General features: G+C 39.8%; 1 protein-coding gene across 10 annotated transcripts in view; it reads left to right on the top strand.

Moving 5' to 3' along the window:
* The window catches only part of CELF4 (CUGBP Elav-like family member 4), an 893,342-nt gene that overhangs the window by 170,529 nt on the left and 698,527 nt on the right, over positions 1-24,286 (top strand). For all 10 annotated transcript variants that reach the window (XR_011852739.1, XM_072132849.1, XM_072132843.1 and 7 more), the window contains exon 2: positions 1,387-1,469. Coding sequence is in view for 9 of the 10 variants with exons in the window: in XM_072132849.1 (XP_071988950.1) it covers positions 1,387-1,469 (83 nt within the window). In the remaining variant the exon portion in view is untranslated. The remainder of the gene's footprint in view (positions 1-1,386; positions 1,470-24,286) is intronic.

Raw genomic sequence — 24,286 nt, 5'->3', positions numbered from 1 at the left:
TTGATGTATCTCCTTGTATACACCATTAAGCAACAATATTTATACCCGTGGAACATAATGAAATAATCTCCATCAGGGGGCCGGCTGGAACGGGGTGGAATCTCCAGATATTGTGCAGGGAAGACAATTACTCTTTATTTATACACTTATTTAAGAGACTCTCATGGTTGCAGGAGATGCATGTGCTCTCGCTTTTTATATGGCGTTAATAACGTTTTTATAATGTTTCAGTCAGGGAGAAGGCTCTGGAAGTTATCTTATTTTTTCTTTAATTATTTCAGATATTGATTTTTTTTTTTTTAGTGTAGAACTTCAATTTGCTGTACACGGTCTTGGGTAGATTTAGTTGCGAGTAAAGGCTCAATACTGTATATTTCTAAGTAGAAATAAGAGAATATCAATGGTTTTAAGAATCTACTAATGGGGGAGTCGGCCTGTTCACTGATCTTAAAGGGATCTTCTCATCGAATGCATTTATGACATATCCACAGGATAGATGTGGATGATACTTATGTTCAGAATAGGGGACCACATGCATGACCATTCATACTTCCGACCCAGGGATGGATTAAGGTTGGCGGGGGTCCGAATTGCCCACATTTGATGGGAAACCCTGGGGGGGCAAAGTGGTGGGGGCCCCGGGGTGCACGCCCTGGGAGCCCTCCCTATGATCCAGCCCTGGATAGACCCAATAATTCGCTCAGCAATTATTATGACATCCAAAGACATATATGGAAGTTGGCCGGGAATGCATTGCCAAGTCTCCACTTGAACGGTTCATGGTAGAAGAGTTAGTTGTCCCATGTTCTCCAGATGCATTTCCAAGAGGCAAGTCTCACATCTATCAAGTAGTTACTATAGAATATCTATAGGGTGTCCCATAAATAATGGACAAGAATCCCATCTTTTTTGAGACCAGAGGGCTTCTGTTTTCTACCATTATAAAATGGATAAGTTGCCATGTATAATCTGGGAAGCATATCCAGAGGTTATGGTGCCCAAAAATATGTGGGTCCCAACCTACATCAAGAATGAGTTCTCCTATCTTGTATCTCGCTGCTGGACACAATGGAGAGGTGACCACCCAACCCTTTGACTTTCTATTAAAGTCATTAGGACAATGAAGAAGGCCAACGAAGGAGCCATAGTTGTCTCTTTCCCCCATTTTCCTAACTTAAGTCAAATGTGCATGTGTATGGACAAGAGGAAGGTCATTGTTGAGGGGAACATCTCTATCATCTATACGGCCAACGTAAAAACATTGCAAAGTAATTTTAGCGAAGAAGAAAAAACACCACCCAAAAACAATGAACAGAATGTAATTTGGCTGATGATAGATTCCGACGTCAAAGCCTTTACTGATATCATATATTTACTTCCCCACAGGCTGCGCCTTTCTTACATACTGCGAAAGAGAATCTGCCCTGAAAGCTCAGAGTGCTCTACACGAACAGAAGACCTTGCCCGGGGTAAGTCAGTCTCTGCTTTTTTACTCTTGACTTGATGTGTTGCTGGCAATAAAGTGAGTTGATAAAATCCTAATTCATTAAGATTGATGAATACAAATATCACGCCGTTCCGGCACATCTGCTATCTGGTATGGTTGAATATAATGGTTTTTACTAGAGGCAACATAAGCGAGATTTTATGTAAGGTAATCGGTGAATTTTACTCACAAGGTTTTTGGAAGATGTTTTTGAAATGAACTCTAGTAATTGTGGACTTTGATTAGTTTGGTCATCTTGACGAATTTTTTTTTATAGACATTCTCAACGTTTCATCATCTTTCGCTCTTTTCGGCAACTGGCTGGCCAGTGTCCGAATGTGCGAAGGTGATGAAACACTTGATAAATTGGTCAACGAGATCAAGTTATTATGGTCTAAAGTTTGGGTCGAGGAGCAACTAAACCTGGATGTAAATAGATGGTCGGTGAATTCATTGAGTTTAGAGGATATGACTCCATATTAGTCTGGTTCGTGGATTAGCTCCACGATAGTGGAGATGCGTCAAGTGTCATCAGTTGAGACTGTGGGCTCTGATATTACACTATAATGCTAAGTTATACAATGTATACTATATGCATAGCACATTATTCTTAGCCTTGTGGTTTGATGAAGACTCAAGTAGAGTAGCCCACCATCTCTACAGAAGATGCTCGTCACATTTCTACCTGTAGGTTACAATTTATTCCATACCATGGTTTGTGTCAATGGGGGGGGGGGGGTATTAATCACCACAATGTCTGATTTCTTTAACTATTTTTCAACAAATTCTTAAGAAGTAGGTAAAGCAATCAGACAACGTGGTGAACTACCCCCCCCCCCCCATTGAAGTTAAACTTAAAGGGGCCTTTTTCTTACAAAAAAAAAGTTAGCAGTACGAATTGATTCTGTGGACGATCCTCTACGTCCTGTTGTCCCGTATCTTCCATTACCATATGCCTCGGAAATTACTGGTATGAAATGGGTGACTTGTTGCTGTCATTGTACTATTGGTCATGTCTATAGACTTGGTTGAAATTATGAGAATTGTCCTATGAATATTGTATAAAATGTTTATCATGATCTGTCAAATACACAAAATAGATGGAGCTACAGAAAATCTATGATGGCAAAAAGAATATCCACATTGGACCGAAACCATATTCTGATTCGTTTCATTATATTTATTTCTGAAAATAATTTTTCCACATGTTTTCCTGGTGTTTCCAAACCTACCTTCACCAAGTAGTTAGTTAAAGGGGTTTTACCATAAAAAGTACTCAACCCATGTAAAGTGGGTATGTGTCTAATTACTGGAGGTCTGACCACTGGGACCCTTAGAAATTCTTCAAATGCAGAAAACAGAGTTCCCCTAATATGACATAATAATGTGAGACCAGCAATTGGATTAATGGTGATTGCTGAGCAAAGTGCTTATCAGTCCCATAGATGTGAATAGAGCAGTGGCCAAGAATGCCCACTATCACACACCAGGGATGTGGGAACCCCCAGACCTAGAAAGACTGAAAGCTCCAGTGTTCAGACACTTACCGTATCCCTCTTCCTGTGGGTGAGTGTTTTTCATGAGACAACCCCTTAAAGGAAATCTACCACTGCTCACATGATGAAATCATGGGCGCACACCATCCTGTAGGCTATTCAATACTGATTACGGCACATACTTTGGTTAGGGACATCAACCTTTAGTTTAGCTAAAAAATCGATTTACCTACATATTCAAATGAGCCTTCGGTGCTACCCCTACCTCACTGGCCACCGTTTGTTCCCTTACGATCGTTAATTATGCACGCCTCTGTCTTCTTATGCACCCTCCTTCTGGTGTCGAGAGCCGTGACTTCACGCTGCTCTTTTTATTTATCGCTCATGCGCAGACACAAACTATCACGCAGCTGCAGTGATAAGTGGCAGGCAGCACAATAGTTTGTCTCTGCGCATGCGCGCTAAACGCGATAGGAGCAACATGACGTCACGGCTCTCGGCACGAGAAGGAGGGTGCATAAGAAGACTGAGGCGTGCATAATTAATGATTGGAAGGGAACGGAAGATGGCCATTGACATAGGGGTAGCACCGAAGGCTCATTTGAATATGTAGGTAATCTATTTTTTTAACTAACCAAAGTATGTTCCACAATCAGTATGGAATAGGCTACAGGGCGGTGATTTCATCATGCGAGCAGTGTTAGATTTCCAGTAATTCTTACTGTCACCACTAGAGGAAGCCGTGGTGCTTACTGCATACCGATTATACATTGATTTTCATAAAGTCCTGTATGCATTAGGTTTCTAGATGCCCCCTAGTGGTGTCTGTTGGCAAACCGATTTTTCATATTTCAATATATGACTCATAAAATTAAAGTACCGACTGCTATAAATTTATGTTAAGAAGTAAAGCATCAAAGTGTTAGACCTGAAAATGAGATGCTAGGAAAAGGTGTCATTGTATTTTTTTTAGAGATTTTCCCATCTATTTGGAGCAGTTTTTGTTGACTCATCTGGTACCTTACAGAACATACGTGATATATCTTCCTGAATTCTTTCAGTGACCTACATTCTGGTAAATTTCCACCATTTTTTTTAAAGCTTGTGGTTTATTTAACAACACATGACTGGCACAATATAAAATATATGTGCACTTTGAGAAATAGGAATATGCCAAGGTTTTTTTTTTGGAGACCAAGCTCTCCATGGGGCATTGTATTACCCAGGGAATCAATTAGACAGAGACATCATCCAAACACTGACTGCAGTCACAGTGACCTACTTGTCAACTCATATCTCTGTGTAGTTGTATATCACTTTCCAAAGTGCTGTGTATCCCTATCAGAGACTGTATCTAGGTATTGGGGGCATCCAACGCCACCCAGGTGATCCAACATCTCCCTGTAACTGTAGAATTTTGGTAAATAGTAAAATAAAATAACATTGTTATGCTTCTTTATCATACAGAGGTCTATGAATGAGAATTAGGGTAATAAGTGTGAAGAGTCTCTTACAAATTTCTGTAGAGTTTAGAGGATTTATCTCACTACTATGTCAGTTTTCTGAGTTTCAAGCCCTATATTAGGATTTGAGCATTCGTTCATCCTTACAACCCCATCGAGGAGTTTGAGTTCTTATTTTTTGGCTATGATACTAAGGCCCCTGGAATAATTGGAGTCATTCTGTGGAATAGCTTAGATACATTACAGAACAACTTAAACACTACACCAACGTAGCGAGCTCACAAATTTATAAATTCCGCCTCAAGTTTGGGATTGGGAAGGCCTCCACCACCAATACACAGGTTGTATCATGAGTTGTCCCACAATGTCCATAAAGCCAAAGATATCATCATTTGCTAAATAACTTCTGGTCCAGGGTGGGGAACTAACGGGAGAATTTAAGATCTCAAAAACCTAAACCAGGCCCCATAAATATAACTGAAAACCCTCTACTAATGGCAAAACATATGCCCAACCACGGCTGAGATATCACAGTTGAGGGGCCATGGGGACATGGAGAGCTTGAAGTCTTCTGTAGCACTGCAGTCCCCTCAATGAAAGTTATTTTTCAGGTTATGGAGGCATTATAGTGAAAATTTGGATAAGACTTGGTATACCCTACGAGATACAGAACTGATGGTGGTTCGTCGTGTGGGTGGGGGTTAAATTGAGCTGACAGGTTCTCTTTAATATGAATGATATTTTAATAAATTACCTAGTTGGATGCCCACTGCCCTTCTTGCCTACTTATTCTCCCAGCCATAATTCAGCATAATGATTCGATACAGCTAAGCCATAAATCACACAAGATTTCCAAGCATAAAAATACTCTGCATTCCCATCCCCCACCAATGTCTTCCTTGTATGTCGAGGATGGTAGAGTTTCTCAGATGAATAGTATTTAATTGCGTGCACCTGTTGGAATTCAGGAAATCCTTAGAGGGAAAAAAAAAAAAACATTAGTAATAATAATAAATTCCATTTCAAAGCCGTGTGGCGGACCCAGTTTCATTTCTCGGGAATCACATCTTGTCTAGAAGGTGGAACATCAAGGGAAAGGTTTGATGTAGAAGCGATCACAATTATTCACACAAGGTGGTTTTGAAGAGCGTAAGAACGTAAGAGCCGATGGTTATAAATAAAACCATTACAGGAAAATAGGCTTACCTCACCTGCCTCGGCTGCTTGGAAACTATACACAACGAGAGAAGAGAAGATATCTCCTCGTCAGCAGAGTGCTCCGGCGCTCTCGCCCTACTGCAGCTTAGACACTTTTCTGATAGGATTAGCCGTAGCACATGGTTAAATAGTGAAAGCTTGGTTTGATTACAAACCAATTTTAGAGGCAATGAAAACCGCGCTCAGGATTCTTTTTAAGGGCCTGGCTGGTGGGTAAAAAAATGTTTTTAAAAAGTTCAGTGTCGATAAACAAAGAAGCAAAACTCAATTGTCTGATCCCCAGCCAATCCTGTTCTGCTGCAACAAAGTTCTCTCAGCATTCCCCACTTCCTGGTCCACAGGAAATACTGCTTAGTCATTTCCTGTATGTCATTTCCTGTCTATCGAACGTAAAAATCCGTAATTTCCCCTGTGCCAACAGTGACCTGTAGAGTTCTGCAGAGAAACTTGGACAACATCGGAACATGAGTGGCAAATAATCTGTGAAGCAGGTTTTGTTAACTATGGATGAGGGGTCCTAAAAACCCACTCCCCAATGGTAACATCCCCAATCTATGCTGACGCCGATCACGGGGGGTACATTTCATAATGCCATCGGCAAACCCGCCATTTTCCATTATTTAACTAAATACTTGTAAATATGGTCCTGTATGTTGGTTGGTCATGTTAGCAATGCTTTATGACTGCCTTATATGTGAAGTCAGTGGTGGGCTGTATGCTCAGGGGTGGAGCATTGACAATTCTGTGCTACATTTTTATACATTTCTATTACTTTAATAGCTAAAATATGAAATTCTGTCAAAATTCAAAAAATGAAGTAGGGATGGGCGGACTCTTTCAAGTTCGGGTTTTGCCCCACAGGCAGCACTGATTGGGCCTGTTGCTCTTTAAATGTCATTTGAACACCATTAAAATGTTGTGAGAGCCATTTTCCCCAGAATCGTTGCTCCCTGTGATGATCCTAGAGTAAATGGCGCATCTAAAGAGCTAACGCTCTTGCTGCTACTGATTGTAGGTATTACTGGCAGGGGTAGGGCCTCACGCCGAACGTTCGAGTCCGCTCATCACTAGACATGGGTATTATAGGACAGAAGATGAAGATGATGGAACACCTTACACTTTCTTGACCTTAATGAACAATCCAAATCTTCTACGTCTTCATATTCCGTAAATAGTGTAACAATATCAGATGGGCAGCCAATGTAGTCATCACCTATCACCATTGGCTGCTCTCTGCTAGATGTTTAGTTTATCAAGTGCTTCCAAACATATTCATTGCATCCCTCCTGCAAACCGTTCTGCAAAAGCTCTATTGAAAACTGGCTGAAATTAAGAATCTATGAGAGCCAGAGGGGACTTCTATACCGCACAGTGTTAATGTATAGAGGCCCATTTGGAATAGAGGAAGTAAAATGCTTTATTGAAAGCACCTGGAGCTAAGTTATTACATTTTTAATTTTCTCTTAAATCAAAAAGTATTTACTTTTTTTCCAATTCATTGCACCCGCAGGCAATTTTGTTCTTCGGATGCTTGTATTGTATTGCAGCAACAGCTGTCAGAATTGCAATGGATGTTGTCTCCTGGGGGGATGTTCATCATACGCTCTCCACATTGGGGTGCAAATCTCCATCATGGCGATATTACAGTTTTATTGGTGAGATTTTACTTGGAAGAAAAATAGTAATATATCATAATGGCCTGTTTAGTTATTGATTTCCATACTGTTTCTTTACTGTGTATTGGGGGATATTGTGAATAGTAAAACCATGAAATCACAAGACGGTTTGAATTCTTTTCTGCACAATCTTAGAGGTTTATATAACTTCATTGAAGGTCTGTGGTCCTCTAGAAATATTGTTTTTAGATAGCACCTCCGTAATACAGAATCATTTTTCCTTGTCCTAAGTGGATGGCATTGTTTCTGAATTTTTATTGGACTGTGACCACTTCCTGTCACATGATAGGATTTCTACTTCCTGTTGCATGTTATGAGCTTCCTGTGACATGTGAGGTGCTCACTACTTCCGTTCTTACCTGACGAGCCTATAACTTACTGTCACATGTTTTTAGCTTATTGTCAAAAAATCTTACCACCACTTTCTGCTATGTCAGAACAGGGACTCCTTGCTCTACCATTCAAAGAAAAGCTATGGTTTAGGAAGCCCCCAATTATAAAATTGTATGGGAACCCAAAAATACCAAATACACTCTTGCTCCTGACACATGTTGTCACTCTAAATATCTGTTTTCAAGGGTAGTGTCTTACTGTCAGCTCTGATTGGACAATATAAGACTTTATGCACACGAGCAGAAACGGGACGCAAACAGGGGAAAGTTTTGGCCAGTTGGAGATGGAAGGGAGGGGGGTCGCTAACTCCTTACATCTCCATAAGAGCTGAGTGGCAACACCACAATTCAGACAGGAAAAGGACCTGCTCCATATTTTGTGGCATGGCCGCCCTGCTTGATCATGATAGAAAATATACATGGTGATCGAACATAATAGACCTCTATGGGGGCCCTGAGCTACCTGTAATTTACTCGGCTAGCTCTTGGTCCCATATATGGTCAAGGACACCCCCTCAAATAGTTACACCCAGTTGTCAATCTATTCATTATTTTGATTACCAGAAGGATAGAACAATTCAGATCCCTAAGGAAACCAAAACATCAATATCAGAATTAAGATATCTACTCAATCAGCCACAACATGACTGGTGACAGGTTCTCTTTAAGGAAATGTGACTGTCTATTATCCATCACAAAACGATAGATTATGGCAAAGTCTGATGTAATATTGAGCCACGCAAAGAGAAGAATAACTGTAGGTCTGACTTAATGAATATTATCTCACTCCCTAAACATAAATCATGGAGGGTTTATTCCGGGTTGTCAGTGATCATGGCTTCGCCTCTCTGTCTGCCTCTTGCTTGGCTGAGAATGTAGAACAAGCTGCAGACAGCCGGCGTGACATCACCCGCGCTCTCAGCCAGGAGTTCATTTCTATCACTTGCATTGAATTACAATGTTCCCCATGGGATGTGCTGGGGTTAAGGTTGTAGGAAATCAGAAAGACAAACTGAAACATTTTCTATTCATATAAATTCCTTGGGAGACATGGCGGCTCGCCGGTTAGCACTTCAGTGCCGGGGCTATGGGTCTGATACTTCTCTCTTTTGTCATATACCATATCCTTGTGCAGCTGCTTTGTGTTCACCACTTTAGCGGGTAGCTTTTACTATGAGCATTGAAGCAGTGTTTAGGGATAAAATCCCATGCCGATTCAGTAGGGATTATGCATTGGGGTCGGAGGGATGTTTTTCTGATGAAATGCTCCTCCTTTCTTTAGAGACAAAGAGTAACATGATATATTCTGCCTGTCTGTATACAGATATGTTCTATCAACTCCTAGTGAACTCCATGATCCATTTTATTTCAAGTGCTCCCCCTAGTGGCAATGGCAAGCAGCAAAAACTTTAACATTTACTGCAACGCACTGAGTAACGGAGAGTAAAATCTTTTAGAAACTAGACGTTATATAGTAGATGCAAAGAAGAAGAGGAACTGTCAAGTTATTTTATTAAAAATATCAATTCTGGAGGAAATTTTCATCATAAGTGTATAATTTCTCTGAATATTTATGAATAAATTGACATTGGGGTGTCAGCACGATATTTGTAAATGCTGGTGAAAACGGGAAGGAAAAGGGGAAATAACTTCTTTAATTTGTGCATAAAAGTCAAGAAAACACAAAAAATTTACCAAATTTGATAGTTGATAGTTGATATAATTGGACACAATCATTAGTCACCTACACCAGATTTCTAGTGAATTTGTCACATTTATCAAGGCTTTTAGACCATTTGTTGGTACTTTACCGACTCATCCACCAAATAAGGCGCGTCTTTGTAAATAGGGGGCGTGACCGGGCGGGAAATAGTCTGTCCATTGAAAAAATAAGTAGGGTGCTAAAAATAGGTCTAAAAGTAGAAAAGTAGTTTTTGAAACTGCAACAAATTCAATATCACAATGATGAATTAGGCGCAACATTAGACAAGTATTGTCAAGCTCTGCATCATCAGAACCGAAGAAACATTGAATAATATAATAAAGAAAAAGATAAGAGGTCAATAAAGGTTAATGGGAATAGGATAGAAATCTTCTCTAGATCTTCTCTAGAAATACTGAAGGCTTCTAGGAGGTCAAAGGAGGTTCCCTTTAAATTAGCAGGTCATAACCCATTAGCATCGAATGGTAGAAGACATACATCAAAGTTTGGTGGACAGTTTCCAGATTGTAGACAATGAAGATGTTAATTAGCAGACAGGAACTGGAAAAGACGTCTGAAAGAGAGCCAACCCGGGACATTAGGCATAAGGGTGAGACTTAGGAAGGATTTTTGCCAGAATATAGTAAAAGTCTGGATAAGACACAACTTGCTTTTAAAGAAGAAGAAATGGAAGTAGAAAAAAGTAGAAGCTAAATTTCTTATGTTCCCAGAAGAAAAATTCCAACCACAACCACAAAAATTGGTCTGGTCGTCAAACTGGATCAATGTTCACGCAGGGGTTGTGCCTCCTCATTTGTTTATAGTATATGGGACTGACATAAGGAACTGAGCACATATCTTAGCCAACTTATCTCCCGCAGTGCCCTAGAGTTTCGTGGAATTTCAGCTTGTCTTGGTCACCTACATCTCGAGTTAGGAAAACAGGATCGGCATTTTCGTGATTAATGGTGGATCTTAATGATCGGACCCCAATGATCTAAAACTCATGATATGGGCATTGGTGATCAAAACCTGTAAATATCTCACTCATACTTGTCCCCGTATGGGCCTTTGATCATTACGCCCAACCAAGGGAAATCATTTCATGTGAAAAGCTCAACCAATCAACATTTTATTAAAGGAATTTACTCAACTTATCCAACTTTTAACCTACACAAGGACTAAAGTGTTTTTTATTGTGGAATAGAGTTTCGGACCTAGTTAGGTTTCGGACCTTTGATAAATTAGTTAATTATGCATGGAAATCTCTAAGCTCAATGAGACATATATAGGACAAAGTGGGTCAGATTTACTTACCCGGTCCATTCGCGACCCAGCGGCGCGTTCTCTGCGGTGGCTTCGGGTCTTCCGACGTCCACCAGGTGTCGCTGCTGCGCTGAAGTTCCCCGAGGCCCGCCGGATTTCACGATCCTATACTTAGTGAAGGTAATCGCGAGCGCCAAAATTCCAGGGCAATACAGGGAAAATCGGCGCAAAACAGAAAAATTTGCGTAACCCGCCGGTAAAACGTCATTCGGGCCCTTAGTAAATGATCCCCAGTATATTCATGATGTTCCCACTGTCAAACAAAGCTAATGTCATGAAGAACCTTGGCCTTTTTGGTGAGACAAGACCGGGTCTACGTCACCATTACTTGGCAATTTTATCACAGGCAAAACTTTTTTCTTTATATCTATTGGAAGATATATTGTCGGGAATGTAGGACACTCGGATAAATGACTGGAGTTAACTTCTTTCTTCCACAAAAAGTCTGGTGACAGATGAACCCTGGGCCCACTTTCATGTAACACTGATGGTGAGAATTTGAAGCCGTCTCTCCAAACTCATAATAATGTCACCGCGGCTTATTTAAGGAAACCAGTGCTTGTCTTCTGATAAATTATAACAGGAGGATACTGTTTTATGGCTCCTGTGTGAGTAGAAGAGTTTAATTTATGACACCCCTATCTCTGCCTAGTAACACGCTCCAGCATTATCAGACATAGTTCATCACCATAAAACAGCAAAAGACCGAAGAGCATGAAAGAGCCGGGAGGGGGGGGGGGGGGGGGGAGATCCTCCAGGTCAGAGGTCTACGTCCTCCTTTACATGAGTTTACAAAAGAACAATATAAAAACCTTCTTGTCTTGATTCTTTCTAGATGTAGCCCAGGGCACAATTTGTTGTCTTATTGATCCATCTTCTAAACAATGGAGAGACCCGAAGAATTTTTACATTAATTTCATTCATCTTATGTCATACTTTCTATACTATCAGTATAGAATATATCCAGTTTGGTCTAAATAGTTAAAAAAGAACAAAAAATAACTAGTGTCCATCTTGAACGTAGAGTTTCCATTAAATGATATTAGTCTATGTAGAATGTTCCTTTACTTTATGAAACTAGAATTTGACCTCTGGGACCCCCCATCAATCCTAGGAATGGAATAGGTCACATAGGGTCAAGAAAAATTCTATTTCAGCCAAAAACTATAAAGTAAATTATCCATTTTTAAAGTGAAATTGCCATATAATAAAATTTTGGAATATGGTTTGGATATTTAGAGGAGAAAGGTAAAGAGCTGCCCCCCTATTGTGTGAATTTTTGGCCCATTATACTGATGGAATAGTAAAGAATCCGGGCAGGTGTAGGATCTACTCTATTTTTTGCATTGCAGACACCCGGCTCGGTTAGGATGAGGTGATGGGGTGAGACAAGGTGGGGGCACAATAGACTTCAATGGCGGCCATGAACTCGTTGCCATTTTTGCCGCCATACAAATCATCGTGTGCATAAGGCCTAATAAAGATTATCACCAGTACAATGAATGTTAAGACACCTTGTTGCATTGAAATACTTTATTATTGTTAGTAACAAATAAAAAAAAGGATAAATTAAGAAAAAAACAAAAAAAAAACAATGCGCTGATATTAATTGGGCCATGCTTGATTATTTTTTACTTGAATTTTTCGTATTCACTTTGTTACGTGACCTCCTCCTCTGTGACCAGGGAGCAGCAGCTCCTCCCCTCCCATGAATCCATAGTTTGTTTACACTTTGTTTCTCTGATGGATTCCAGGGAGGGAGAGGAGGCAGCCATTGCAGCACTGAGGTAATCTGAGGGGGAAACTCAAGGTAATAAAGATAATAAGCAAAGTTGTCTTACATCCCAAGAGCTATTGATTTGTGGAAAACAAAAAACCTTTACGGTTACTCTTAAAGACCAATGGGACTAACCAAGAGTGGATTTCTTCTCACCCAAGGGTCTGATAGATGGTCAGCTTTGTACTAGTGTAATTTTCGTGTAACTTTTTTAAAATACGATATTACTATGGTTACTCTCGTGAAGTGAGCCGACATTTACAGAATTTCGAAAAAATACAAAGTAAACTTTTTTTCTTCATACGTCAGAAGCTCTCGTAGGCATAAAATAGGCACATTATGATACAAAAGAAAACCTTGTTGATGTGATTTTTTTCCAGCATCTGTCATGAACATTGTCGCGGCGCGGCGATTACCTAAATTGCATGTGTTTACCCCCGGCTCCTGCGGGAGGAGACGGCTCTGCAATGGAGGCTATTTTGTGTGTGATTGCTGAATTGGGTATTTCAGACATCAGGGCCTCATGGTGTTTCATCGATTTCTCCCATGAGTGGGTGGTGGCCGGTGGCGATAGATCCAGGTGTACCGTACACAGAGACTTGTACACAACCAACGCCTGGTCAATGCTCCCTACTACACAAGGGCTTAAATGATGAAGCGTATTAGTGGCTTAATAATTTATAGGAAATCTTTGATGTTGTGGTAATTATATCATACAGTAGGTCACATGTCAATGGTAATTTATTGGAGCGGCTGCGATGGTTTCTTAGAAGCAATCAATATGTTGTTCATGGTCGTGATTTCACAAACTGGTGGACCAGATTAGAAAAAATAAAAAAATAAAAACCTCCTGGCGGTTCTGTAGACACTGGGGAAATCAAAAAGTCATAAGTAAAAAATATTACTTTTCTTACATGTAATTAACCCTGTTGACTGTAATGTATATCAATCCTTATGCCGGATATCCGTACAACAAGACTGGAGCATGTGTCATTACAGCTAAATACATAACGTGCGCAAATGTTACTTGTCTTCTCGGTTGTAGATGTTTAAAGTTAATCTGCTGCTAAATAACATTTTAAAATTTTTATCTAAACCTAATATATAAGCTAATTAACTCTTAATACTCCAGAGCTGCACTCACTATTCTGCTGCTGGTGCAGTCACTGTGTACATACATTATAAGCAGAATAGTGAGTGCAGCTCTGGGGTATAATATAGGAGGTAACTCAGGATCAGTACAGGATAAGTAATGTCATGTATGTACAGTGACTGCACCAGCAGCAGAATAGTGAGTGCAGCTCTGGAGTATAATACAGGATGTAACTCAGGATCAGTACAGTATAAGTAATGTCATGTATGTACACAGTGACTGCACCCGCAGCAGAATAGTGAGTGCAGCTCTGGGGTATAATACAGGATGTAACTCAGGATCAGTACAGGGTAAGTAATGTCATGTATGTACACAGTGACTGCACCAGCAGCAGAATAGTGAGTGCAGCTCTGGAGTATAATACAGGATGTAACTCAGGATCAGTACAGGATAAGTAATGTCATGTATGTACACAGTGACTGCACCAGCAGTAGAATAGTGAGTGCAGATCTGGAGTATAATACAGGATGTAACTCAGGATCAGTACAGTATAAGTAATGTCATGTATGTACACAGTGACTGCACCAGCAGCAGAATAGTGAGTGCAGCTCTGGAGTATAATACAGGATGTAACTCAGGATCAGTACAGGATAAGTAATGTCATGTATGTACACAGTGACTGCACCAGCAGCAGAATAGTGAGTGTAGCTCTGGAGTATAATACAGGATGTAACTCAGGATCAGTGCAGGATAAGTAATGTCATGTATGTACACAGTGACTGCACCAGCAGCAGAATAGTGAGTGCAGCTCTGGGGTATAATACAGGATGTAACTCAGGATCAGTACAGGATAAGTAATGTCATGTATGTACACAGTGACTGCACCCGCAGCAGAATAGTGAGTGCAGCTCTGGAGTATAATACAGGATGTAACTCAGGATCAGTACAGGATAAGTAATGTCATGTATGTACACAGTGACTGCACCAGCAGCAGAATAGTGAGTACAGCTCTGGGGTATAATACAGGATGTAACTCAGGATCAGTACAGGATAAGTAATGTCATGTATGTACACAGTGACTGCACCCGCAGCAGAATAGTGAGTGCAGCTCTGGAGTATAATACAGGATGTAACTCAGGATCAGTACAGGATAAGTAATGTCATGTATGTACACAGTGACTGCACCAGCAGCAGAATAGTGAGTGCAGCTCTGGAGTATAATACAGGATGTAACTCAGGATCAGTGCAGGATAAGTAATGTCATGTATGTACACAGTGACTGCACCAGCAGCAGAATAGTGAGTGCAGCTCTGGGGTATAATACAGGATGTAACTCAGGATCAGTACAGGATAAGTAATGTCATGTATGTACACAGTGACTGCACCAGCAGCAGAATAGTGAGTGCAGCTCTGGGGTATAATACAGGATGTAACTCAGGATCAGTACAGGATAAGTAATGTCATGTATGTACACAGTGACTGCACCAGCAGCAGAATAGTGAGTGCAGCTCTGGAATATAATACAGGATGTAACTCAGGATCAGTACGGGATAAGTAATGTCATGTATGTACACAGTGACTGCACCAGCAGCAGAATAGTGAGTACAGCTCTGGAGTATAATACCGGATGTAAGTCAGGATCAGTACAGGATAAGTAATGTCATGTATGTACATAGTGACTGCACCAGCAGCAGAATAGTGAGTGCAGCTGTGGAGTATAATACAGGATGTAACTCAGGATCAGTACAGGATAAGTAATGTCATGTATGTACACAGTGACTGCACCAGCAGCAGAATAGTGAGTGCAGCTCTGGGGTATAATACAGGATGTAAGTCAGGATCAGTACAGTATAAGTAATGTCATGTATGTACACAGTGACTGCACCAGCAGCAGAATAATGAGTGCAGCTCTGGGGTATAATACAGGATGTAAGTCAGGAACAGTACAGGATAAGTAATGTATGTAGATAGTGTCTCCACCAGCTGACTACTGAGTAGAGCTCTTTCTACTACATCTGCAATTACTTGCAGAATTCATAACACATATAGAAGGGAATAAGAACAGGGTGAGCACTTGTCCAGGTGTATGGAGACCCTTAGGCAGCTCTGTACACATGTAACCTATGGCAGTAGGTAGGTCGCTATGCAGGGCACATTTGAAGGAGAACAACCCTGAAAGCATAAAGCCCTTTTAATGTGTTTGCTTGTTGGTTCCATGGAGTACATTACTCTGAAAGTCAGAGGAACAAGAGTAGTGAGATATCGGTTCCAGCAGCCACTTATTTTCCTTGGATGGATCATTACATTTGGCTCCATTTCCTCGTTCATGTGATAAATGGAGATGGTAAGTGGCACATTAAAGTCATGACTAAGAGACGATAAGTGTATCTATATATGACAGTGACAGAATCATTGCCGAGGAATCTGCATAGCGCCGGCTAGTGACTGCTCCACATCCCTGACGCCTTTTTTTTATCATTTAACCTGAGCAAAAAAGGATTTTTTTTTAAAAAAGACCTGCAAATAAAAAAAGAAAACATGTAAAAAAATTTTTAAAAAATTGACATTGACTGCCCGACCATTGTTTCCGAGACATTGTTTCCTCTTCTGCATCGTCTCCACCTAACAGGAAATAAATGAAATTTAGTAAATACAATTGCAGAGAGCGGGAGGACGGTCAGAGGGATTATAAAGATCTGAACTGTAATAACAGGAAGTATAACATGGAGGAGAAAGACCCCGGACCCTCAGGATCCGCAGCAGATTATTACATCCTCACTGACAATAGAACATCAACTAGATGACACATACATCATTAATAATATGTATGTGACTTCCTTAACATATTGTAACAATGTAAAACTTAAAATAACTTATTATTATTTTTATTTATTATTATTATTTTATTATTATTATTATTATTATTATTATATTATTATTATTATTATCATTATTATTGTTATGACAATTATTAAACAGTTTGATGCTTTTTGTAATTATACAATATTTTATGAGAATATCAATAATATTTATACATTATTATTTATTGTTATCATTTGTAGTAGTTGAACCTGTCTGAAAATAATAACTATAACTACAATGAATTTATTACTGTCATATTATATATGATAATAAATAAGTGTTATTAAAAATAGTCTAAATAAATAGCATTCATTATAATGTATTTATTATAAAAGTAGTAGTAGTAGTGGTAGCATTAATAATAGTAAAATGTATAAGTATTATAAATGATATTAATATTTAAACAAAGTATATTAATTAAAGCCTAAATAATAGTTATTGACACTTAATTATGAATATTGGTTGTGGTAGTAGTAATAGTAGCGGTAGTGGTGGTAGTAGTAGTGTATTTAGTAATAGTGGTGGTGGTAGTGGTAGTTATGATAGTGGTAGTATTGACAGTAGTGGTAGTAGTAATATTAATAGTAGTAGCAATGGTGGTATTAGTAGCAGTAGTAGTAGTGATAGTGGTAGTAATAGTAGTAGTCTTAGTAGTAGTGGTAGTAGTAGTGATACTGGTACTAGTGACAGTAGTGGTAGTAGTAGTGGTTTAAGTAGTCGTAGTAGTAGTCACAGTAGTGGTAGTAGTAGTCACAGTAGTGGTAGTAGTAGTATTAATAGTAGTAGTAATAGTGGTATAAGTAGTAGTGGTAGTAGTAGTCACAGTAGTCGTAGTAGTAGTCACAGTAGTGGTAGTAGTAGTATCAATAGTAGTAGTAATAGTGGTATAAGTAGTAGTGGTAGTAGTAGTCACAGTAGTGGTAGTAGTAGTATCAATAGTAGTAGTAATAGTGGTATAAGTAGTAGTGGTAGTAGTAGTATCAATAGTAGTAGTAATAGTGGTATTAGTAGTAGTGGTAGTAGTAGTGTCAATAGTAGTAGTAATAGTGGTATTAGTAGTAGTGGTAATAGCAGTACTGACCACAAGTATGTGTAGACTTTTATGTGGTACCTAACTAGGAGCAGGAAACTGGGACATTTGGATTGGAGGGGCGACAAACAAGTCCTTTTTATTTCGTGAACAGGTTAGTATGACCTCTGACCATCTGAAAGGGCTGAGGCTACAGGGTCAGCATGCATTATTAAACTTTAGACTACTAGGGATATTTGGGAAGTGTCTGGTATTTGGAAGAAGCTAATGAAGTTAAAGGGGACTTCCATTTCAGGACATGTGGATAACAAAACCCTTATTTAACATGTTTTATTATTCCAAAGATTTTTTGGGGGGATTTTTCTCGTAATGCACCGACGACATGTTTCCTGCCCCCTTACTCTGATGTACGACTCCTCCGGCCTAGTTTAATATGTATAGGCTCCGGAGCATTTAAAATGCTAAAACATTCAATGATTAATGCTATTGAGATTTCACTATCTACCTGTCAACGTATTTTTCCTCTGTCGGGTACAATGCGCTGTGCATAATCATTGCCATTAATCAGACGGAAACTTTCGGTAACACACACTCTACTCCGGTGTTATCAGCCCCAGAAATCCGTGACTAACATAATACCCCTCGGAAATAAAAAGCCCTGTACTAGTCTGTGCCTCGTCGAGATTTCACTGTAAATCAAAGTTTATTAAGCAGTGACAGACAGGCGCTGTTCCATTGATTAAAACAGCCTCGCGAACACACAGTCTGCTTTTTCCATGCCCTTTAAGTTTTGAAAGGGAACACATGTTTAATTGTTCCCGAGGGACGAGCCGGCGCTTTATCTCATTATAAATACAGTGCACATGAAACTACAACACACCTGAGATGCTAAGAAATGTATTGAAGTTGCATATTCACAATCTCTCAAGGGCATCTCTACTGAAAGGCCTCGAATTCAGAGAAAGAACTCAGGCCTGCCGGCGGAGCACAAGGTCAGAGGTTTGGCTCTTTCTTTAGAAGAAGACAACGTTCCCTTTTTTTTTTTCCTTGCTCACCCCATGCAGCTTGACATTACAGGTCTGTTCAGCAAATGAGAAGAAACACCTGCCTGCCATCTGCTTGGTAAACATTACAAATGCGCTTGGCCCCACTGCATCCACCTCTGGAGCACAATATCCGAGGAGGTCAAGCAATTTGGAGAACTTGCGCTGATGCCCACCAGCCAGCTCCGATCTCCTGCTTGGCCTTTGTATTCTTGTAGAATCTTGCTCTGTATGTAGTTCTAAAGTTGTAAAATCTCATTTTTGTTATTTTTTTTACTATTATTACTATTATTTTTTCTCGATCATTTGGATTCAGGTTGATGACGTCCTCATGTCTGAAACCATCAACGATGTAACCATTTGATTATTGATATTTACAATTTCTTGTCAAATCAAGAGTTTTGTATTTTTTGTAGGAAATTCTGTGGGTCTATGATAGATCTGTGCTTCTTATCCAGGATCCAACCAAATCTATGCAAAAAGACCACCCCTTTGGGAAGACCAAAGACCCCAACTTATACCACGACTGAATATTGTGCAAACTGTCCATCTTCGTTGAGATGACCACCCTCGAGACCACTATTTTTGCAAATGTGGGTCTCTCAGAATAGGTTTCACTCAATTTCCTCTCCCGGCACATAAACCAGGTCCAAGTTTTAACTAAAGTATTTTTATTTAATGGGAAAAAAAACCTTGCCAGTTCCTTGGATTCACTAATAAACAACAGATACAGCATCAGGGTTCCTTGGAAAATCCACCACTGGAGCTACTTGGGTAAGTCGTTTCCAGATGGTTGATTTTTAAACATTTTTAAATTTGTTACAAATAGCACAAAGAAACCCAATTACCCTTCATTACAAACCCCAAAAACCCAAACCGTTTCTGGAACCGATCAGTTAACAGTTCAGAAGAGTCAAATTGCAGCAGGAGGTAATTTTCCGCTGGAGTCTAAGGGTTTGAGTCAGCAAACGTGCATACATTTACAGAACTGACCTAAGGAACCAACCCCGTCCCCCAGCTACCCCAATCTGACTCAATGTAAAAGCTGTCTAGGAGGACCCCATGATCACATGAGCCCCCTGAAAATAAAGAGTCCATATCTCTGCTAAAGTCTCTGCTGGTCCATATCTCTGCTAAAGATGAATATCAGTATCTCCTGGCACCTTCTGTATACATCATTTACTCACCACTTTACAATTCACTCTTGGTATCCAGCTGGTCTTCTCGAACACCATTATTTTAGTGGCAAGGTCATTGCCTCCTACAAAATCAACTTGCCCCATTCCTGCTAATGAAAGTTTCCTTTGATCTATTGGCTGCTAGTAGTTGAATACCACCCACTGGAGTTCTACCCATTAGAAAAATAAAAAAATATTTGTTCCATGGACTAGTAAAAATTTTTAAAAAATTATCCATCAATGTTAAGACATCCAATATTACCCAAGAAATCCTGGATTTAGCATCACGCGAGGTTGATGAGCCTTATGGCCTGTGTGTTGGCAGCACAGTCTCTGCAGAAAAGAAAATCCTGCTGATGTCTTTCATCTATCTATAGGTCTCCTGCCTCCTTACCATTCATTAAACATCTCCTTGAAACCACTGATCTATATTTGACACCTATTATTCGACAGCTCCCAAGGGGCACCATTTCAAATCCTCAACAAAGGCCCCCTCATTGCTAATTCAATTTATGTTTTTTTTTTCTTCCCTCTCAATGACAATTCTTTTCTTTCTGACGTGCCGTCGGAAGATCAATTTAATTTAAAGTACAACTGTAAAGATGAATAAGTGGAAAATACCCATGCAGGAACCATGCAAATAAATTATAAAGGGCAAACGATGACAAGGCTGGGGGTCTCATGAGACAATGATATGATAAAAGAGACTCGGAATGAATGTATGATGGATGTTCTTATTACAAGGTGCCAGGGATAATAATTCCTCCGTAAGATTTTACAACTTGTTGTGCTATGTAACATGCATTTACTGTGAAAGAGCTACAATGTAATCTAGCGTGTGCTCAATGTCATAATAGGGGTAATTTATGTCTGCATTAGAAGCTATGCCTTTAATTGAGTTTCATGCTGAGTGTCGATGGTCTGCACCTGGTGCCTTCGAAGGAAAATGCACACAAGATGTTTGTTTCGACACTAGTCTATCACTTCGGTTACCCATTCCTTGGATTTACCAAATTGACAGCCAAAGAATACAATTGGTAAATCAATTTGCTATAGATTTGCTTTATTTCATGAACAAAAAAAAAGTCGAAACAGATCAACCCTGGAATCCCTAGATCAATAGAAGGCTCAGTTCAGGAAACTAGGTTTCTCTAAATCACTTTAACTTGTAGTTGTAACCATCTAGTAGATTGTGATCCATCAGTAGACTGAAGAATTGACCTGGCAGAGTTCAATGTCGGAAGACCATTAACATCTTTTCTATATTATCTTAAAAATAAAAGTCAAAATACTGTTTCCCATCAACTTATTTATTTTTTTACTTTAGTTCTTATACATTCAACTGTTAACCACCACTCTAAGAAGTTTAGACCACCACTCTAAGAAGTTTAGACGACCACTCTAAGAAGTTTAGACCACCAGCCTAAGAAGATTAGACCCCCACTCTAAGAAGATTAGACCACCACCCTAAGAAGATTAGACCCCCACTCTAAGAAGTTTAGACCACTACTCTAAGAAGATTAGACCCCACTCTAAGAAGTTTAGACCACCACCCTAAGAAGATTAGACCCCCACTCTAAGAAGTTTAGACCACCACCCTAAGAAGATTAGACCCCCACTCTAAGAAGTTTAGACCACCACTCTAAGAAGTTTAGACTACCACTCTAAGAAGTTTAGACTACCACTCTAAGAAGTTTAGACCCCCACTCTAAGAAGTTTAGACCACCACTCTAAGAAGTTTAGACTACCACTCTAAGAAGTTTAGACCCCCACTCTAAGAAGTTTAGACTACAACTCTAAGAAGTTTAGACCACCACTCTAAGAAGTTTAGACTACCACTCTAAGAAGATTAGACCACCACTCTAAGAAGTTTAGGCCACCACTCTAAGAATATTAGACCACCACCCTAAGAAGTTTAGACCACCACTTTTAAGAAGATTAGACCACCACTCTAAGAAGTTTAGACCACCACTCTAAGAAACAGTGGAGTTTGAAGTAAAAAAGGTCTAAAATCATTGACCTTCCTCCCGAATATTTGGTCTTGTGTTGGGGCTACAAGATTCTCGACAAAAATCCAGTTACTACTCTTCTAGTTGCTCTGATCTAGAGGATGGTTGTTTTTTAGCTGATGTAGGATCTACTTTTTTTTTTCCAAAAATGTGTTTAGAGCTGAGCTCACCATCCACAACATACCTTTTATTATATCTCATAGGCTACATTCACACGATCGGCACTGGGGAGAGGAGGAGGGGGAGAGCGACGCTCACCCTCGCCCCTCTCCATATGGTCTGGCACCATATTCCGTCAAAAAATAGGACATGTCCTATCTTTCTATGGGCTACGGAACAGTACGGTGCCACACATGTGCTACACTGTACGGCGCCGTGAGACCATTGTGGTGTATGGGGGACTTATGTACGTCCCCCATACGTTCGTGTGAATGTAGCCTTAGACAGTTTGTATGTCCTTCACAACAAATGGGGGACAGGTTTAGATTGAAAAAGGGTAAGATTTTGCACAATTTGACAATATGGACAATAGTTCTGTTGAAATCTTGATGCACAATTATGAAAAAAACAAAAGGCTACTAATAACTGGTGCAAAATTACACAAACGTATCTTATTTGTCTAGTAACACATACCACATGATTTATAGTGCGTGCAGCAGTGTCCTTAATTTGTCCCATCAGTTACCTGCTTAGTCTAAGTTCAAATAATTTTGGACATAATGAGTACATTTTTTAAAATCTTTCCTTTTAATCCATAGCATAGAATAATTTATTCACTTAAAAAGATTATCTAAAATTACAACATTTTGGGGAAAAAAAATGAAAATGTGAAACGACATGAAGCAAGAAATTTCCACTTCCGAGCTCAGGAGCATGTAATGACTCCGTAATACCACTGGAGCTAAGAACACAAGTTTGGCTTGAGATTTAACATTCATATATCGTAATCCTAACCGAGGCCAGAAATCAGAAAAGCAGAAAATGTTAGCAATACGCCATCGCCATTCATGCTCACTCTGATGTGGGCCAAGCTTCATGAACGTGTTGACAGTCTATTTTTTACGTCTGGAAATATATGGCTTGTCTCTCTCATTCATCTTCCGTGATTCCGTGATAGCAGGCTGGATCTTTTGCCTCTCCTCAGCTCGCTGAACCCGCACACGTTTCTTGTATGCATGACTGTGTCTTTTCTATGGAGGTAAAGGAAGAGATTGTAAATTTTGAGCTGATACACTTGAAGGCAGGTGATGCCTATGTATAAGGGAGATGAAAGTGCATAGAAACTATGGAGCTCCAGCAAGACTTTAAGTTTCATAATTTCATAATAAGTTGTATGTAATTTTATTGCACTCAACAATATATGGAATTTAAGACCTATTCCATAGTCGCCATGTCTAATATCTAACAATTTGTAAGTATGGCAGAGGCGTTAAAGGGAACCTGTCATCAGAAAGGTAATTTTTACCTGAGGACAGGTTCTAATACCATCATCCCCAGGGCCTTAACTTGAGGGGTTGCAGAGGTTGCGGTTGCACCAGGGCCCAAGGGGGTCCTTATGGTGTCACTTTCCCATATGAGAAGACTATTACTGTAAACCATATATTATAGTTGGGGGCCTGGCACAGACTTTGCACTGGGGCCCATCAGCTTCTAGTTATGCCACTGATCATCCCTCCTGATTTTAAAAAATATATCTGCATTCTGACTAGACTCATCACTTTTAAATAGTTTATTCACATTACCTGGCTCCCTGCCAGGAGCTTCAAGTGAGTCCTGTGTCAGTTAGCTTCATTGGCCTGAGTTTCTGTCTCTTCAATGTATCCTCTCCTCCTCCATGCTCACACCCTCTTCCATGCTCACACTCTCCAAAAGGGGGGAGTATGGAAAGGATACAGTGGGAAGATTGGAACTCAAGCCGATGAAGTTATCTTTTCCCCTGGGACTTGCTCGACGCTGCTGGCAGGGAGCCAGGCAATGTGAATAAACTTTTTAGAGATGACTCTAGTCAGAATGGTGAGAAAGGAAATTTTAAAATCAGCATGGGAGAAACTATTGGAACCTGTCATCATGTAAAAATTACCTTCCTGATAATTTATCAGGTCCATTTATAGGTATTATGGTTTCATTTTAGAAATCTGGTCAAGGCTGTGTACGTTTTTTGGCAGATAACAACACATAAAGTTGCCTATTGTGATACGAGTGAAAAAAATGTGTTAGGCCTCATGCACATATATGTGAATTTTTCGGTAACGGGTGTTGCCGTTACTTGTGCTGGTCTGACGTATTCTTGATATCACAACTTGTTTGATTGTGGTCAAATCTTGGTCACCAAATGAGCCACCATCATTGAAAGTCTGGCTTCTCGAGTTGGTAACAACTAAGCCTTGTCAATTCTAGCCCTATTCCCTTTCAGTATTTAAAAGGGTAGAAAAACGGAAGCTCCACCAAGGATACATAGTTCATTATTCAATGTGGTCTTATGTATTACCGAAAAACTATTCCGAGAATTTTCCCAGCCACTTCAGACAGAGTAGG

Source organism: Engystomops pustulosus, chromosome 1 (assembly GCF_040894005.1).
Source record: "Engystomops pustulosus chromosome 1, aEngPut4.maternal, whole genome shotgun sequence".
NCBI classification, from domain to species: domain Eukaryota; kingdom Metazoa; phylum Chordata; class Amphibia; order Anura; family Leptodactylidae; genus Engystomops; species Engystomops pustulosus.
This window is presented reverse-complemented; position numbering and strand designations above follow the sequence as displayed.